The sequence below is a fragment of the Polypterus senegalus genome, chromosome 1 (assembly GCF_016835505.1).
Source record: "Polypterus senegalus isolate Bchr_013 chromosome 1, ASM1683550v1, whole genome shotgun sequence".
NCBI classification, from domain to species: domain Eukaryota; kingdom Metazoa; phylum Chordata; class Cladistia; order Polypteriformes; family Polypteridae; genus Polypterus; species Polypterus senegalus.
This window is the reverse complement of record NC_053154.1, coordinates 180,794,086-180,814,666: the sequence shown is the minus strand read 5'-3', so window position 1 is coordinate 180,814,666 and position 20,581 is coordinate 180,794,086. Positions and strand designations below refer to the sequence as shown.

General features: G+C 39.3%; 2 protein-coding genes across 2 annotated transcripts in view; one reads left to right on the top strand and one right to left on the bottom strand.

The window, feature by feature from the left end:
• Positions 1-20,581, top strand: part of LOC120535839 (CD151 antigen-like) — a 145,327-nt gene that overhangs the window by 33,273 nt on the left and 91,473 nt on the right. The window lies entirely within an intron of this gene.
• Positions 13,196-14,815, bottom strand: LOC120539106 (E3 SUMO-protein ligase ZBED1-like). Its single transcript, XM_039768914.1, has 4 exons — positions 14,470-14,815; positions 14,216-14,345; positions 13,337-13,884; positions 13,196-13,239 (listed from the first exon to the last, which is right to left on the bottom strand). Exons 1-4 carry the CDS (start codon positions 14,813-14,815, stop codon positions 13,196-13,198), a joined length of 1,068 nt encoding a protein of 355 aa, XP_039624848.1.

Here is a 20,581-nt window from a genome sequence, read left to right as displayed (position 1 = left end):
TGCAGTGAGACAGCTCTGCTGGGGTCTTTGGATGCTACCAGATGGTGCTGCAGGCAGTTAAGTGCTCAACTTTATGGGGCTTCCGATTGACCCAGTAGTACTTCCGTTCGGTTATGCCCTGGCACTGTAAGTAGTCCCTGGCCCAAGATAAAAGGAGTTGCTCGACCTTATCCAAGCAAGTTGGAGTCGTGTGTGGAGGATGGATAGAGCTTGCCTGGGAGGTGTGGAGGTAAAGAAAAGGGAGAGAAGAAGAATTGTACTTTGCTTTATGCCGCTTTTGAAACCTTTTATTTATTTTGGGACTTGTATCTGTGTGGTTGTCTGAGGGTTGGGGTACTGCAATGCTCCCGGTGGTCACAATATACAGTATATGTATATGAAATTGTAAGATATGACAAAACAAGATAAAATGTTGAGGCACGTCAAAGGTGTACCCAGTATAACTGATGACAAAAGAAAAAACAACAAAATAAGGTCTTTCAGACTATAGTCAAACAACAGACTAACTGAAAATGATGGGGCCAGAAACCTGTGACTCAGAAGTAATGTCCCTACAACTGCTGGTTGTCTGATCTGTACTGGAGAAAGGAGGAGAAGCATTAGGCAACAGTACCAACCTTGAGCTTGCGGGGGGAATTACCATTAGATAAACTTTCAAGTCGTCTTCTAGCTGCATATGTGTGCCAATAAATTATATGAACTCATTTTAGTCCCATTAAATAACAAACTTGGACTGAGTGAGGTTTTTTTTTTTTTTTCCAGATTTTATTTTTTGTACTACTGATTCCTAGCCCATTTAATTCAGGATTACCATATAGGAAAACTCACCAGTGACAAATACAACACTGAAGAACAGCAATGCAAATCTGAATAACTCCGAGCATGAAGTACAGCCCATGCAAAGGAGTATCGCAGCGGTATTTCTTGCGTTATTTTTAACTGAATTAAAAAACACTAGTTGTGATGAGTCATTGTAATTCTCTCGGTATGAAAGTTTCACATCTGCTGTTGATCACATCATAACAGCATAATTATTACTTTCAACTAGATACCATTTTACTTATACTGACATGAACATATGAGTTTCTTTCACACACACATTGTGCTGTAACCCATCTTCTACTTTCCTTTACAGATCTGTAAATAGTATAAGAAATGTCATAAATAAATTGGAAACTACACCATTTGGGCACAAGTAGTATGATGATAAAATATGATTCTGATGTCAATCCTGGCTTTATTCTGTTTGGACTAAAACAACATCTGGTGGTCTGTCATTTTCTTTTACAGATTCGTAATATGGTCATGGCCATTTTAATGTGACATTTCCAAGATTTTATCCCCAAAGGCAGACAAAAATTGATAAGTGGCAGCTTGAGTATATTTGTTGATCAACATCAACATAAAATGTCAATGTAATATCCTTCTTTCTGTATTGTGGACATTATGGTTGAAACAATATACTTGCTTTTAAAAAAAGAAAAACAAGCAGCACAGGAACTTATGACAAGTAAAAGGGAGTATTTTTTTTTTCTTTATAGAAAAATTCAGAGCTCAGAGTCTTTGCAGCACTTTTGATGCCCTATCAAAGTGCAGAGTCCTGAATTCTTTTATAGTCAGCAGTGGTGTCATTTTTCCAGGTCAAGATCTGGTATACTTTCCAGTTGATATATGTGAGAATCAAGGCAAAAATATTGCCAGGTAAATCACATATAACATAAAAATGTTTTCAAAGCAAGTTGACCAACCTTAAGAGACTCACAAAGTGGCACATGAGAGTTTGGACTAGGTAAAACATTTTGTTGGAGCATGTTTGTCTTGTAAGGTAATCTGTTTGGGAACTGTTTGAATATTTGACAGATTTTGAAATTGTTAGCCTACTTTTGGGTCAGGCTAAGCTTTGTGATGCTTTTTGGGAACTCGTATTGCTAATATGTTTTTGGATGCTTTATATTGTTTCATATTGGCTCTGTTGGCTTTCCCCTTCTAAGTCTTGCATGCATCTTTGTGATTCCTGTACATGCAGAATAATATAATTAAATGCAGCAGTCAGCCATTGCTGCCTACCAAATGATTTACTTTAAGGCCTCCGAGTTTTCTTATACCCCTGTAGCGGTTCAGTGCCACTCATATTCACACATGGAAGGGATGGTGAATTGTTTATTTTTTTTTGTAGAGATTCCAGGAACACACCCAGCATTCGCCCAACTCGCACAATCCACACACAGAGACACGACTTCACAGCAAATCAAATAAATAACAATGCAATATATTGAATTATTAACCCAACAATAAACTTATGGTATAACCATAAACATTAATGTCCCACTCCATAAACAGGAGCTCTAATCCTTCTCTTGGGATTTTGTGAATTTGATGAAGTTTATACATTCTCTCCTTATCTGAATGGATTTTCTTACAAGCGTTCCTGATTTTCATAGACATTTTCAATGATGTATATAAGTTAACTGGCAATCCAAAGCTGACCTTCATGTAAATTTTGGGGGTGTGGGCTTAAATCAGCTCTGCTATTGACTGGTACTCCATCCAGGACTGCTTTTTGCCCAGTGCTGTTAGAATAAGCTTGAGCAACTTGCAACCATGGCTTGGGCTAAGCAGGATTGAGTGTTTATTTTAATGAGGATTTTATATTGACTATTTGTATTTATATTTGACAGTTCTGGGTTTCTAGGTGCTTTGTTTTCTTTTTTAACTACACCCCAGGTTGATGGGGGGGGGTTGGGTCTGGCTGGCCGGTCGAGAAGGCAGTTAAAGAATGCGCCGGGCTTGTTTTTAAAGAGACTGATTCGAGCGTTGCATTCAATGAAGACTTTTTTTCTATTGGATTTTAACCTCCACTTCACTTCTGTTTACAGCAGTCGGTTCGTAGCGTGCATTGTTGCAATGTTACTTTTCTTGGTTGTTTATTAAATTACAGATTTTTCAGATGTTCATGTTTTTCCCTGTGCTTAAAACTCATGTAAAAAAAAAGTGTTTACAGCGAGCAGTTCATAAGGCTATAGCGTGAATTCTTATAATATTACTTTTCTCTGTTCAAGGTTTTCTCAGTCTTATTGAATGTTTTTACATTTAGTTTACTGTTATGCTATGCATTCTATGGCATAATTAACTATTTTTGTGCTTAAAAATCTTTTTAAAAAAAAATATATTTACATACAATTTGTATGATCTGGAACAGATTAATTGTATTTACATACAATCCTATGGGGGAAATCAATTCGGGTCACGACCAAATCGGGTTACGACGAGAGTTTTGGAACAAATTACGGTCATGACCCGAGGTTCCACTGTATATTTAATTGAAAATAGTACAAAGACAACATATCAAATCCATAAAACTGAGAATTGTTTGTTTTTGAAAATTATATGCTTATTTTGAATTTGATGCCAGCAGTATGTTTAAAAAAATTGACAAGGGGCAACAAAAAACAGTTGTGTAGTGCTTGAAAAGCACCTGGTGGAACATCCTACAGACTTGATGCCAATTAATATAATTAGTTGTAACATGATTAGGTATAAAACAAGCATTCCAGTAAGGAAGGATCTCTCAGAAGTTAAGATGGGAAGCGTTTACCACTGTATGAAAGATTGCACAGGCAAATAGCGTAACAATTTAAGAACAATGCTTGTCAACATTGCAAAGAATTTAGGGATTTTATTTTCTGCGGTATGTAATCTTTAAAAGATTCAGTGAATGCAAGTGTCGAAAACCAATATTGCATGGCTTTAATGTCTGGTGACATTGCGTTGAAAACAGATGTGATTCTATAGTGGAAATCACTGCATAGACACAGGAATATTTACAAAAACCATTGTCTGTGAACACCATACAAAGCAGAGACCATGTATAAACGTGATCCAAATACATAGGGCCACAGCCTTTTCTGGGCTCAAGCTCATTCAAGATGGACTGATACAAAATAAATAACTGTCCTGTGGTGTGATGAGTCAGAATTTGAAATTCTTTTTATAAAACATGGACTGTGTTCTCCAAGCTAAAAGGGAGAGGAGCCATCTTTTTTGTTATCAGCACACAGTTCAAAAGCCAGCATTCATGATAGCCTGGGATGCATTGATATGGGTAGCTTGCACATCTGGGAAGATACCATTAATGCTGAACAACATATACAGGTTTTGGAGCAACATATCTGCCGTCTTTCAGCTAAGGCCTTGCTTATTAAGGATGTGCGATACCTAGTGCTGGGCGCTATGACCAAAATTCTAGATCATGGTATTTTTCAAAATTGTACCGGTTTCACGGTATTCAACAGTATTTTTTTCCCATGCATGAGTTAACCACATTTTCCACTGCAATTACTGCAGTAGACTGGCTAAGAATAACCTATTCCACTGTCATGAGAATTGTACATTGTACAAAATTTTTTTTTTAATGTGCACACAAGTATTAATACTGGTTTGCATGGCCCCATAAAGTCATAGTTTTCCAGGAGTGGGGCACTAATGAAGAGAAGGAATCACATTGCATGACAGTTGCAGTTAAAATATAGAACCTTTTTATTGAACAAATTTTGCAGACAAACTAAAATTTTGACAACATATTGTCAATCATCCAAAGAGGCATTTAGATTTAGTAAAATATCTAGAGGTGCTTGTCAAAAGTTGTATTACACTGAACATGTCTTAGAAAAGGAATAAATAGTAAATATTTTTTGTAAACCAACTACACTTTCTGTTAATGTTAACAATCTTTGTCCACTGACAAGTTAGTTACTTTTTAAACAACTTTACCATCATTAAACTGCATAATATTTAAATAATAAATAATAACAATAAAATTAATAATAGTGCAACTCCCAGTAATAATACTGTTACTTCAAAACTTCAAGCCCAGGTTCATTACACAGTATTCACCAATATAAAATAAAACAAGTGCAACTTGGTGATGACATCTTTACCAACTGAACCATCATTTAGGCAGTTGCATTAATATGGACCTTGCTTCAAGCTAAGCTATATACATAAATAATAAAACAAAACTTGCATTTATAATGCTATTTTGGGTATAGTGGGTCCGCGGCTTCAAAAAAAAAAAAAAAAAAAAAAAGTCAATTTTTAAATCCAGTTTGCCGTGTCCCTCTCCGTGGGCATGATTGCACGACCATGGGGAGTTGATAAGGTGATTGGGGCAAGTCGCACCCGATTGTTCTCAATTGCTTCATTGGCTTACTGCGTCGTGTGAATAAGGCGCTGCTCCCACGGAGACATATATTTATGGGCTGGCAGGATAGGGGGAAGGAAAAAAGAAAAAATAGAACACAAGGATGTTAAAGAAGGGAAACGGCAGTCATGGGAGACAATCCAGACACCAGGGAGGTGAAGACAGCTTGAGCTGGGGCTCTGTGAGGGAGCGCAGGCTGAGGCCATCTAGGGGCTGGTTCATCCACTGACTAAGCGTGTAGAGTGGGACGAGCAAAATGTAAGACCTCCCAATGGATCTGAGGAGCGACTGAATGAGCGCGAAGGAAGACAGGAGGTGTGCCGACCTCGGATGGACTGGCTGAGCAATGTGGCGGCAGCCAAGACAGGGTTTGGCAGAAAGTAGTTCGTTCTGCAAAGGCTGTGCCAGCAACACCAGTGAAGGGTGAGCCGTGGAGACAGAAGGTGGTGTGCTGCAATCTGGCGAGGAGAGAGAGACTACATTTTAATGGATTTATTTATAATAGATTTTATCCCCACGTTTCACTGGTTTTATGGATTTGCTATTTTTTTGGGTACTGTATTTTTCTGAACACTGCACAATGGGCACTTTTGGTTTTATTTATGACTGTTTTTAACAAAAGCACTTTCCACCATCTCCTGGCTTCAATGAAATTTCTCAGCTCATCTTGGTCATAACTATTGACGGTGTTGGTTCAACAGACTCCCATGTGGGTAAAGGGAGTCTGTTGGGGACCGGCATTGTCACACTATCACACAGTAAACAGGTACATTACACAGTATTGAAAAAAAAATAAAACAAGTACAACTTGGCTTGCAGTATTATCCACTACTATAGAAACAGTATTCACATATTTGAACATAATGGTCCACATCCAAACTTTTAAAACCAAAGTATCTTCAGACAACAGACATGGCACCTTTTTTCATCAAAAGTTGTTCTGTGTCATCATGTTCAACTTTATCTTCTGCTACAGCTTCCGTTTAGGAATGTTCTCTGTCCATTTTCACCGCCCAATACCTCCACTAACACATGTACTCCGTTGCATGCCTGTTTAGTGGTGCAGCAGTGAAAAAGGTCCCCCCCTTAACACTAGAATTACCAGAGCCTACGAAAAAACTTGTAATTCCGTCCCACCTTAAACTGCTTCTTAAATCCCTTCACACCTCTCCGCCAGCGCCCTTTGTCTTCTAAATGTGCTGATAAAGAGAAGCTCGGAGCAGCCGGCTATTCCATCCCCCCACCAATTTAGAACGTGCACGAACTTCTCTCAGCTCATGCCTTGATTGAGTATCTGGGAGTGAAGTGGAGTTTTAGAGTGGAAATAATAGATCGTTGTTTGGAACACACGCATTTCATGTCTGTTCCGTTTCTACAGTAATCTGTGTCAACACATTGTTAAAACAGAAACGTTTTTTTATATTCTAGTAGTAGATGACAAAATGTAGGCATAAACTGTATAATGTATGAAGCCTGAAGTCCAAATAGCAAAGAAACATTTTCACAAGAATAACACATTTGCACTTTTATTCAAAAATATAACTGCAGAAACAAAAAGCCACCTAAACATGTGACATTGACACTCCTTTATTGTAACTGCCTCCGTGGCTCAATAGACTCACCCCCCGCTTGGGAATCAAAAGGTCACGAGTTCGATCCTGTGCTCCTCCGTTTTGAGAAGTAAACTGCTCTTAGTCTTACTGTTTTAAAATAAAAGCATACATTTGATTTCAGTATGTAACAGCCGGTGCAATTTATGATCCTTGTAAAGGCTAGCTTTTTTTTTTAATTCACTTTTCATTCTCTCAGTCGCGCTCAGAATCAATCCATACAACCCCATCTGACACGGCTGTTTTCACTAAAGACGCTATAGCTCTGCAGTGTACCACGATGCATACTAACGCCAAACACCCTCAACCCAGGAACATATATTGGTGTAAAAGTATAACAAAAGTGCACTTTTATTCAAGTGCACTTTTCCATCGCTTTTCCTGTAAGAAACAATGTACACACTTCTCTCTATGCTGTGGTTTCTATTACACACCTGAAAGAAAGAGACAATACATGTGAAAATATCCAGCATACAGCAACATGCGGGACTGGCAGGAACACTCAATAAAACTGAATAAAAAGAAAATCAAGTGACGGTGAGATACGAAGAAGGCAGTCTGTATTCTGTTTCTTTGTACTCCGGCACGCAGAGGAGAGAATAGTAAAGAGCAGTAACCGGCGCTATATGCAATCATCAGACACTCCCCATCTGCCCGTTGTTTTGTTATACTTTTCAATACTTTATATACTGCTCAAAGGGCATGCTCAAAAATACACGTGTAATGCCACAAAAAGTGCACGCAGACACTTCATTTCGCAAACAAAACAAGTGCACTTTTATTCAAAACTACCTGTATAACCGAAGAAAAAGAAAGCAAGTTACAGTAGGCGATTGATACGACAGCTTGCATGGTGCAATGCTAAGAAGTGCAGATTTTCATTCCGTGCTATATAAAATCATCACATTCAAATATTAACAGTTCCACACACCCAAGGACCGTCCCTACATTTACGACGTGTACTTGTTGCCGTGTACACACTCTCTGTGCTATGGTTTCTATTACACTGAATGAGCACCTGAAACTGCACTTTCTTCCCTGGGGAAGGTCCCAACAGAGAATTTCCAGTTCCTGCCTAAATTCACACCCGATCTGACGCTGTTCGCTTTCAAATAATATTGCATTAGTGCGATTATTTTTCACATGTATTGTCTCTTTCTTTCAGGTGTGTAATAGAAACCACAGCATAGAGAGAAGTGTGTACATTGCTTCTTACAGGAAAAGGCGATGGAAAAAGTGCACTTGAATAAAAGTGCACTTTTGTTATACTTTACACCAATATATGTTCCTGGGTTGAGGGTGTTTGGCGTTAGTATGCATCGTGGTACACTGCAGAGCTATAGCGCGTCTTTAGTGAAAACAGCCGTGTCAGATGGGGTTGTATGGATTGATTCTGAAGCGACTGAGAGAATGAAAAGTGAATTAAAAAAAAGCTAGCCTTTACAAGGATCATAAATTGCACCGGCTGTTACATACTGAAATCAAATGTATGCTTTTATTTTAAAACAGTAAGACTAAGAGCAGTTTACTTCTCAAGCGGAGGAGCACAGGATCGAACTCGTGACCTTTTGATTCCCAAGCGGGGGGTGAGTCTATTGAGCCACGGAGGCAGTTACAATAAAGGAGTGTCAATGTCACATGTTTAGGTGGCTTTTGTTTCTGCAGTTATATTTTTGAATAAAAGTGCAATTGTGTTATTCTTGTGAAAATGTTTCTTTGCTATTTGGACTTCAGGCTTCATACATTATACAGTTTATGCCTACATTTTGTCATCTACTACTAGAATATAAAAACGTTTCTGTTTTAACAATGTGTTGACACAGATTACTGTAGAAACGGAACAGACATGAAATGCGTGTGTTCCAAACAACGATCTATTATTTCCACTCTAAAACTCCACTTCACTCCCAGATACTCAATCAAGGCATGAGCTGAGAGAAGTTCGTGCACGTTCTAAATTGGTGGGGGATGGAATAGCCGGCTGCTCCGAGCTTCTCTTTATCAACACATTTAGAAGACAAAGGGCTGCGGAGAGGTGTGAAGAGATTTAAGAAGCAGTTTAAGGTGGGACGGAATTACGAGTTTTTAAGTAGGCTCTGGTAATTCTAGTGTTAAACAGTTTGCCGCTGCACCATGTTCGAATGTTGTTTAGGCTATTTAAACTGGTGTTCTGGTATAAGAAAAATCCATACCATATCAAAAATAAAGAACAGTTTTTGGTATGAACAGGTATACTACCCAGCACTAGTGATACCACTGTTTCTGAAGTTTATAATGATACAAGCATTGAATGTGTGTGATTTCTAATACTGAGCATTATTTTTAAAGAGCTCAGGAATGTTTTGTATAATGACAGTGTTTTAGAATGGCTTATGTTAATGAATCTGCCTGTATTGAACTCTTTTAGGACTAATTTTTTTTGTTTCTTTTCTCCCAGGGCAGAATATTTTTCCAAAAATTTACTTTTTAAAAAAAAAAATCAAATCAACACAAAAATATTTACGTTTGACAAATGTTACTGTTTTGCATGTTGTATGAGCCTGTATACTATATGATTTCACATACATATCACATAGATGTTACATAGCAAAGTATGATTGCTTAAAGCAGCAAATTGCACTGGTGCCTCCTTTTCAATTGTCTATTACTGCACTTTCTCACATATATTGTTAGTGTGTACTGTAGAGAGACAAGTCACCCGTTTTGACATCGTGCCATGCCACTGCCACCAAGTTTTCCGCCCGTATGAAAACCATATTGTCACCTCTTTTCTTGTCTTCAGCCTCTCTGGCTTCAACTGTGAAGGCATGTGTCTCCTGTTCACCCTCACTGTGCCACAAGCTCCAATTCCCCTGCTCTGTAGCTCTATGAACAATTCTGGGCATTTATATAAAAATTGTCCATGTACACAACATGACCCAAATGTTCATAGCCCTGAAGCAGCTCCAGCACAACCTGACTTGTCAAGGGACAGTTCTGTTTTTGAAAGAAATACTTTTCTGTATATGTACAGTAATCCCTCCTCGATCGCGGGGGTTGTGTTCCAGAACCCCCCGCAATAAGTGAAAATCCGCGAAGTAGAAACCATATGTTTGTATGATTATTTTAATATATTTTAAGCCCTTATAAATTCTCCCACACTGTTAAACATTATTAGAGCCCTCTAGACATGAAATAACACCCTTAAGTCAAAAGTTTAAATTGTGTTCCATGACAAGACAGAGATGACGGTTCTTTCTCACAATTAAAAGAATGCAAACATATCTTCCTCTTCAAAAAAATGCGTGTCAGGAGCAGAGAATGTCAGAGAGAGAGAGAGAGAGAAAAGCAAACAATCAAAAAATCAATACGTGGGCTTTTAAGTATGCGCACCGCGATAAAGAGGCCGCAAAAAAGAGAGCAATGTGAAGGTAGTCTTTCAGCATTTTTTACAGGTGCGTCCGTATCCTCTAGTTAAACCGCCCCTCTGCTCACACCCCCTCCGTCAGGCAGAGAATGTCAGAGAGAGTGAGAGAGACAGAGAAAAGCAAACAATCAAGCACTGAGCGGGAAGCATATTGTATATCATTGAGGAGTTTTATTTAATACGTAATACATGCTCTGATTGGGTAGCTTCTAAGCCATCCGTCAATAGCGTCCCTTGTATGAAATCAACTGGGCAAACAAACGGAGGAAGCATGTACCATAAATTAAAAGACCCATTGTCCACAGAAATCCGTGAACAAGTGAAAAATCCGTGATGTATATTTAGATATGCTTACATTTAAAATCCGCAATGGAGTGAAGTCGCGAAAATCGAAGCGCGATATAGCGAGGAATCACTGTAATTACTTTCAGGGAGAAACCAGTGGTTGCTTCTGCCAGTAGAAAATCCTTTTATTCCATACTTTGTGGACTTATCTGGCATATAGTGGCAGAAAAAAAGACGTCCCTTTTATTTTATCATAGATTCGTGCACAGACATCATTGCCAGGCTGATAAAATTGTTTATACAGTATGTTGGTTCCACAATGTCAAGCAGGGACTGAACTTTATGCATGGGGTTATAGCCTGGCTCACCCCTTGGGATTTGCTTCTGGTTATCACAGAAGTGAATAAAACTTTGCAGCAGCATGTACCTATCACGCGGCATAACCTGTCCAAAGCCACTAGGGGACAAAGCACATTTAGACCAATGCTCCCTGAAGTTATATTGCCAGTCTAGTCCCATCTCTAATTGTAATGCAACAAAGCCTTTAATCTTGTCTTTTGTTGTGCGTTTCCACTTTGAAAAACGAGAATACGTTGCAAGCGCAGCCCATGATTCAAAAAATTGCTCTGCATACCTTTGTCTCGTCTGACAGTAGCTGAAAAGCAGCATCAGGAGAGAGCAGCCTGGAGTAGTCCTGCAGCAGGTAATCTTTCGTGTCCAACAGCAAGCCATGCTGTCTTGTGAAGTCCGATCGCTGGTTTGGCTCCCACGGATCAATGTCTGGTTATTCCTCCCACACGAACCTTGCCGTAGCTACATCGGCTACGCGAATGCGCTCAGCTGGCAGCCTATCAGCTGGGGTGGCATCGGCTGGTATCCAATCAGCTAATACCAGTTCCTCACTCTCTTGCTTGATCTTCTGATCACCGTCAACAAAATCAGATTCTGAAAAATCAGAGTCCGACTCGGCAATAATGCGCAAAACATTGTCTGCTAAGTATTTTCTTTTCAGCACTCGCTTCGCTCCCTCGTGAGATGTCAATGCCATCTTGCCTTTACATTTCATAACTCACGCACATGCAAGTATTAGTATTAGATGCCGAGTCAATGATTCTAACATTCCTTCAAGCAGAGAGGGAATGCCTGTGACTAGGGATGGGTATCGTTTAGGTTTTATCCGATACCGGTGCCAAAACGGTACTTTTGAAATGGTGCCGGTGCTTAAACGGTGCTTGAACCGGTGCTTAAAAAAATAAAGAACACAAACTTCGTCCAAAAACCTCTTGCGTTTTTATTTTTCCCAGTAATTTTTTTTAAACAAAATTATAACAAACCTAGCCCTTTCTGTCAATAAAACATAACTTCTTTGGTTGGAACCAGTGCTTAAACAATTGAAAACACAAACTTTGTCATGAAACCTGTGATGTTTAGCAGTTTTTTTGCAAGAAGATAATCATATTAGCCTTTTCTGGAGCTATACGGCATCGCTCTTCGCTGATGGCATGCCCAGCACAAGAGAAAACTCTTTCAGAAGGCGTTGATGACGCTGGGACACACAAGTATTTTTCTGATAGGGCAGATAAATTGGGGAGTGTATCCCTCTTACTCCACCACCAGGCCACAGGGTCTTGTCCAGAGGTAATTCCTGGCAGTCTTTTGTATATTTGAAGCTCCTTCTGTACCTGCTCTGTGATTGAGGGGAGACTCTACCCGCTTGAGAAGCAGCCTGTTGAAGCTCTCTGTCTTCATCCTCAAACAGCTTTTCTAAGGGTGACTTCTGGACCTTACTTAGCTGAAAAACAACAAAAAAAGATGTGTGAGGTTTGCAAAATAAATAAAGATCACTTTTAGAATGTAGTGGTTGTGTTAGAAAAAATCTGAAATTACATATTGTTCTGGCTTGTCCATGTCCGCATCATCCACCTCGCTGTGTGCTTTGGGGTCCTCAGTGGGAGGCTATGGAGACACAGATAGTAAAAGAGCATTCCTTCAACATAGAAACTACATCATGATGCAAAAGGACAAGATTGTACACACACAATGAAAATACCTGTGCAACTGCTGCTGTGGCATTTGCAACTGCTGCCTTCTGCAACCTGTCCCAGATGTCAGTAGCTGCCTCACCACCTAGCCTGCCTTTAAAACGTGGGTCCATCATTGTGGCCTCCTTCAGAAATTTCTGAAGGTTTTCATCCTTTAAGTAAAACAAGATATAACATAGGAGCTGATACTGAAAAAAGGTAACCCTATTTTTCATGCGCATTGATATTGTCTGCAAATACCTGATATCTTTTCTGCAGACTACCCCAGACTTTCTCTTTTATTGAAGAGGTGAAAACACTGTCTTCATCACATCGTCTGAAATGTGCCTCCAGCTTGGCCAGGGTGGGGATAATTTGGCTGCATGTGGGTGACTTGTCACTTGACACACACATGGTTGACGTGTACAGGACTTGCATGCACTTAATAAACTCCTCTGCCTTCATTAAATCGGTGTGCGTGAACCTTTCTAGCCTGTTGAAAAATATTCAAAATGTTAAAGGTAACTGACGTAATTTAGCTCTTGCAAGTGATGCTCATGTCATTCACTTACTTATCCTTCTCCATAGGCTTCCTCAGCCGTAGATCCAGAGCAGCTGCCTGGATTGTATCAAACTGCTCCATAAATCTCTCCACCATCAGGAAGAGAGAATTCTAGCGCGTCTTAACGTCAAGAATGACATTATGCTCTGGCAAATCTAAAGCACAGATAGACACAAACATATTTTAAATTACTATAAAAAAGGTAATATTAATAACAATACTTCTTGATATGTAACTACATGTGCTACTTACTCAGGATTCGCTGCTTTTCTCTGAGCACAGTTTTGCTCAAGGATGAACGTTTGAGCCACACCACAACTGAACGGATTTTGGCACACCAGCTGGAAACTGCAGGAATGTCATACACCTTTTGTGCGGCCAGGTTGAGGGTATGAGCAAAGCATCCCACTTTTAAAAAGTCAAATTTTTTCAAAGCAACATCCATGTTGCAGGCATTGTCTACAGTGGCAGCAATTATTTTCCCTCCCAAGTGAAATTGCTCCACAACACTTGATATTTCTTTAGCGACAACTGGACCTGTTTGTGACTCATAAACTGCTTCAGTGCTAAGCACATTCTGCTTGATTTTGCCTTTGTAGATGTAGTGAACAGTCACTGTGAGGAAATGGTCCTGAGCAATACTGGTCCATCCATCACAGGTGATAGCGACCTTGTTAACCTGTGCCAAATTCTGGATGAGGTTGCTTTTCTCCACGCAATACCAAGCAGGTACAAGTGTGTTGGATAGATCATCCCTCGATGGGGGCTGATACCTTAGATTAAGGGCAGTGGACATCTCCCTGAATTAAAAAAAAAAAACACAAAACAAAACAAAAAACAAATTTCAAAAAAAAGGAAAGTGTTTTTGACTTGAAATTTAATTCTTTTTTTCGGATAAAATAAATAAAACATATAAACCAGTTCCCAGAATAAACAGAAAATACATTTGAATTTTCATTAATTTTTTCTTCCAGATAAAAAATAAAACATATAGCTCACCTTTTATTCAAATATAGTTTACTTATAATATTTAGAGAAGATTTACAAAGCTAAGCAGCTATGAACATATTAACTTTACAGTATTATACAGTATTTTTTTTTTTTATGTAAGAGTAATACAACATTTTTCACCTGAATGATGGTGACTCCACCGTTGAAAATGGATGGAGATCTTTGACTATAAATTTTGTCACTGCCCTATGAATTTTGTCCACTTTTTCTTTCGTCATTTTAGCCTTTTTGGCCAGGGTGAAGGGAGTATCTGCCATCAAACAAGAAGACAGCCGCATGTAACTACGACGGTGTTTGCTAGTTCACCTTGCATGCATTAATGTAATAACGTGGTTAGCCTACGTAAATTGCACGAACAACATTAAGCTACTCACCCAGAGAAGAACGGGTGCTGCTGCCATCATCATCATCAGTTATTTCTGCTACACTGGCAGGGCTAGGGGCCGGACTCTCCTCCTTGGGTTCTTGGATGTTGCTAACTCCGAGAACAGGCACCACACCCGCAGTAGATGTGCTCGGTGTGATGTCTTGCTGCAAGTTATCAAATGCGGTGCATTTTTCGGCTTTTAAAAAAATGCCATGCGACGCCATGTGTTTCATTAGATTTGAGGTGTTACCTCCTTTGCACATTATTACCTTTAAGCATTTGTTGCAGGCTGCTGAGTTTATATCTTTTGCTGTGAAGTACAGCCACACTCTCGAGCGCTTCAGCTTCGGCATTTTAGCTCTGCTCTAAAAAAAAAACCCGTACATACCTGGGCCCGCCTACTATCCTTGGAAAGGAAGTGATTGGATGGATTTTTCAGGGAAAAAAGCACCGAAATGAAGCACAGAATTGTGCGCTGCTTTTCGGTCTGGTTACTACCGTTCATGTCAGCACCGGTTCCACAATGGCACCGGACACCGGTACCCATCCCTACCTGTGATGTTACAGTGAGTTTTGTCGCTATTAACAGCTGATTGTCGCCCTCTACCTCTGGATGTCAACTTTTGTAAACATGCACCCTCAACCCCTCCTGTCGACAAAAGTTGACATCCGCCCTAAAAGAGTTAAATTAACTAATATCTCAACACAGTATCAGGATCACCATAACAAATTTATTACAAACTATAAATAAATAGAATGAACATGTCATATTTTCTAACCTGCTTACTCCAGACCAAGGCTGCAGGGGTTGGGGGGGATGCCAGTATGTATCCCAGCTGACATAGGTCACAAGGCAGGAACAAACCCTGGATAGGGCACCCGTCCATTGCAGGGTGAACATACCAAACACATGCTACGGCCAATACGGCCAATTTAGCTTTGCCAGTTCACCTAACCTGCTTGTCTTTGTTCTGTGGGAGGAAAACATACACTGGGAGAAAATTCAAACTCCACTCGGGGAGGACTTTCTACTTACCATGAGGCAGCAGCATTACTACTGCACCACCATGTCACCCAGAATAAACATACAAATGTAATAAAGGTAATATGAAGATTTGGTTATTTAATACTAGCCCTACGCACTAGTCATTTCCCGGATCTGCCGCTTGCAATGAATCGTGCTGTGCTTTTGGATGAACACGAATATCAGCTCTGTCTTTGATATCTATGTCTTTTGAATTTTTGCTTACAACTTGTCACATGTTGTTATATTACATATGTGAGCATAATCTTTCAGATTTATATAGAAATCCAAGAAAACTTTTTTTTGTCCATGTTTTTCAGATAAATTTTATGTAAAGTGCAATAGTTTTGGACGTATGGATTTGTATCCATTATTGGCTGTAGAATTTCTCATATGTCCGATCGTTTAATTCTTTCGATTCTATGTTGCAACTCTTATGCGTGATTAGTGCTGGGAGGTATACCGGTTCATACCGATAACCGTTTTTTATTTTTGTTATGATATGGATTTTTCATGGATTTTTCTTATACTGCAGCACCGGTTTAAATAGCCTACACAATGTTCGGAACGTGGCATAGTGGAAAACTGTTTAAGGGGGGTCCTTTTTCACTGCTACACCACTAAACAGGCATGCAACGGAGTACATGCGTTAGTGGAGGTATTGAGCGGTGAAGAACATTTAGAAACTGAAGCTGTAGCAGATGATAAATTTGAACATGATGACACAATTTTGCTGATAAAAGGAGCAGTGTGTGTTTGTCTGGAGATACTTTTGTTTTAAAAGGTAGGATGTGGACCAAACCACTATTTACTGCAAATGCTGTCGAGCTAAAGTTGTCCGCAGTAGGCAACACGAGCAATTTGCTGCACCACCTTAGCTGCAAACATGCTTTGGAGTACCAGTGCTTTGAACATAGACTTCACACAGCCATAGGTATGTAATAGTTATTAAAATGAACTGTTTTAAGTAATGGTATTAAAAACATACCATAGTAATAAGAAATGTACAATGAATGTGTGTATAATCAGTTTTCTACTGTCTCTATTATGTCAGTATAGGTAGTCCCCAAGTTACGATGGTTCAACTTAGATTTTTCAAAGTTATGATGTTGAAAGCGAAGCAATACTTTATATGAAATTGTGTAAAATATACATTTTCAAGTTGGCATGGCAAGCGAACGTTTCTGTGGGCCGAGCGATGCAGTACAATACGTTGCCGGAAACTCCCACGTCGTGAGATGTCTGTCTAGCTAGCAATCGATAGAGATCAGTGATCTTGTTGTTACATCTCTTTTCGATACGCTTTTCTTAGAAGGAAAATTAGCTTTGTTGATTTGACCTTGATTCCCTGCGTGTGCGTGAGTAGTGAAGAGCAAACAGCTTCTAAAATGGCATGTGGAGAGATACCAAAGTAAATGCTCAAAGCCAAATCCATTAATAACTTTTTTTATATGATCTCTGAATCGGACTGTGATTCGTCGGACTCCGATTTTAATACAAGTGATGGAGGTGGAGGTGGAGGTCGAAAATGAGGCAACATCTGATCGTGGTGCTGGACACGTTCTTGTAGCTGATGCACCCTTGGCAATGTTCGTTTGGGATGACTGACACTTATGATGACACGAGGTACAAACCATATTGCGTGTCACTGCAACGTCACCCCTGCGCACCTGTCTCACATAGATAGCCAGGCAGCCAGCCCACCTTGCAATTTATCTTAATGATGGATCAGTTGGTAAAGATGTCATCACCAAGTTGCACTTGTTTTACTTTATTTTTATTTGGTGAATACTGTGTAATGTACCTGGGCTTGAAGCCTTGAAGTAATATTATTACTGGAAGTTGCATTATTATATTTATTAGTTTAAATATTATGCAGTTTAATGATGGTAAAGTTGTTTAAAAAGTCACTTTAATATGTCAGTGGAGAGAGATTTTTAACATTAACGAAGTGTAGTTGGTTTACAAAAATTATTTACTATTCCATTTCTAAGACCTGTTCTGTTCAGTGCAATACAACTTTTGACAAGCACCTATGTTGTCAAAATTATAGTTTAAGTTGTTTGCAAAATTTGTTCAATAAAAAGGTTCTATATTTTGACTGTCATGCAATGTAATTCCTTCTCTTCACTAGTGACCCCCCCCTACAGTATCACTTTATGGGGCCTGCATACCTGTATTAATACTTATGTGCACAATAAAATCTAAACAAATCCAATTCATATTATGTGGTATCCTCTACTGTTAAATTCTGCTCTGCAGGGCCTGTTAAAGCCCATTGCGGCACTTCTTGTGTGATTTTTGGGTTATACAAAAATAAATTGCATTGTATTTAAATTTTTTTTGTACAATGAACAATTCTCATGACAATGGAATAGATTATTCTTAGCCAGTCTACTGCAGTAATTGCAGTGGAAAATGTGGTTAACATCCACCACCCATGCATAGGAAAAAAAAATACTGTTGAATACCATGAAACCGGTATAATTTTGAAAAATACAGTGATATAGAATTTTGGTCATACCGCCCAGCATTATCGATGATCATAAATGTAAACTTGACCAAATTGTGGTTTCTTTGAAATTAAACTTGTAGCAGCTTTAATTGTTTGGCGGAACCACAGATTCTCATAGCATATGGTCCTGAATCATGTAAATCTACGTTTTGAGCACTGAATGATGCGAACGTGAACAGATTTTTGTAGATTCTGATATGTTGCCTGTAGTGTATGTGTATTTCACTTTCACCAAATAACAAATCTTTATCGTGGATACGCCTCTTCATTGGGAAGAAACACTACTTTTACCTGATGGCAACACGAATTAGACAATCTACAAGTCTCCGATTTTAAAGTTTAAAGCCGATAAATATCTACATACTTCTGTCATATCACCTATGTCCATATATATTTAATCTCTTTTCACTGTTCCGTTATTTCACTAAGTAATAATTTCCGTTTGTTAGCACTAATGTGATCTTTACTATCAGTTTTTTGAGACTTTCGAATTTTAGTACTTTTCATAATCTCTAACCTGTATAACATGTGTATAGCGCCATTATTTTTGAACCTCTTTCGATGTTCTACTTTGTCTTCTACTCTTTTTATTTCCGCCCCGACTTGGACCTGTTAGGTTTTCAATATTACTTGGTCTGGGCTGATTAGAACGTTCCTTATTTTCTGAATTTGCATTTAGATTATTATTTTTCTTTTTTGAATTCTTTTCTCCAACACTTTTGGGCCTTTTTTCAAAGTGCTGCCCTTTCTTCTTCGCTTAGTTGTTGACGTTTCATCTAAAACATAGAAAATTATTTTCCAGAAAAGGGCTACATCGAAGGAAACAAATAGATTGTATGTCTTGTATTAAAATGAGGAAACCATAAAAATTTATAAGAGCTGAGAGTACAGGAACTGTGTCTGATAAAAGCATTCACACGATTGAGAGGTGAGTGAACAGTGGGCGTGGTTAATTCTCTTGGCACAAAGTCTCGTCTCGGACTTGAAATTATCTAAGTCATGTTCCAGGATTTTTTTTTATATAATAGAGAGACATGTAAATCAGGCAATCACTTCACAAGAGTACTTAAACTATTCCCCTTAGAACACTAACATTTACAAAAAATATTCTCACATTTGCATTTTCTGTTATATTCTACCAACCTGTTTTATCAAGAAAGATTTTTTTCACATTAGCTTTACATTTAGTTAAGTTTCAAATTTGTATTTAGAAAGTAACATTGACATTTTACACTTGATCCTATTTTTTGCCTGAGCTGGTGCCAGGCAGGAACAATCCCTGGTCAGGGCCAGAGCCCATCATAGGGTGAACACACACATACACACACATATCAGGGGCCAATATAATAAGGTCAGTCCACCTAACCTGCATGTCTTTGGACTGTGGGAGGAGATTTTAGCACAATATAATTGTAACAATACAAAATTAAGTAGAAAAAATATAATTTATTACAAAAGATGCTGTTACTAGTCCAGTTAAACTACTTTTAAATCCACTAAACTTGAAAAATTAATTATTTTTATTAACAATTACTCGGGCACTTATTTTTTCGGGAAGAAAAACTACTTTCAGGGAAAGTGTTTTCTTCTTCAAATTAGGCATAGCTATTAAGTATTTTACATAGTGTTAAGACTATTTACCATTCTTAAGTATGTATACAGGCAGTCCCCGGGTTACGTATGAGATAGGGACTGTAGGTTTGTACTTAAGTTGAATTTGTATGTAACTCGGAACAGGTACATTATTTTAATAAATGCTGTTTTTGACCGACTGTAACCAAGTGCTCTGCCAATGAATGATGGAGTTTCACCTCTCTCTGACCATTTTATTATTTCTACTTTATTTTCTCTTCTTTACTGTATCACCAGCACTTACATCAGATTTGTGTTTCAGAGACATTGTTGAAGGGTGAAGACAAAAGATTAAGATGAGCTCTTCTGCACAGCACTGTACACACTGTCACAGCAGGAAGGCACCAATCGTTAACATGTCTGATGTACTGACATAAGACAACTTCCTGCTATGTGTGTAACAGTACAAGCAGGCTTGCTATTGAGAATGAATGGGGGCATTATCACCAGCCCACCTCACAGTCACCTCCACTACAGTATGCTGCCTGCAGCATCCGCCCACCGAGAACGAACACAGTGCGGCCAAAGGCGGGTAGTGAATCACCCCCATTCAATAGGCAGCCATCCGATGCACACTACAATGTTACCCCCCACCACCCGGTTCACCCTCAATGGCCTCTGTTCAGCCACAACCGGGTCACCGCTTGCAGCATTACCAGCCGCCCACCGAGAACGAAAGGGGCTGCTGTGTGTGGTGGATGGGTTGTAAAATGCCCCCTCCACTCCATCCAGCCTGCGTCCACTCAGGAGCAGTAGCTGCGGCGACATAGTGGGTGGGCAGCGAACTGCCCCATCAAGCCACGTCCTGCACACAAGCGATAGCTGTGGCCCCAGTGACTATGGACCACGGGTCATTGCTTGCTGCTGGGAGCCGCCCGAGGGACACTACACTGCGCAAGCAGCGAAATCGCCCCCTCCAGCCTCCATCACCGCTTGCAGTGTCCCCAG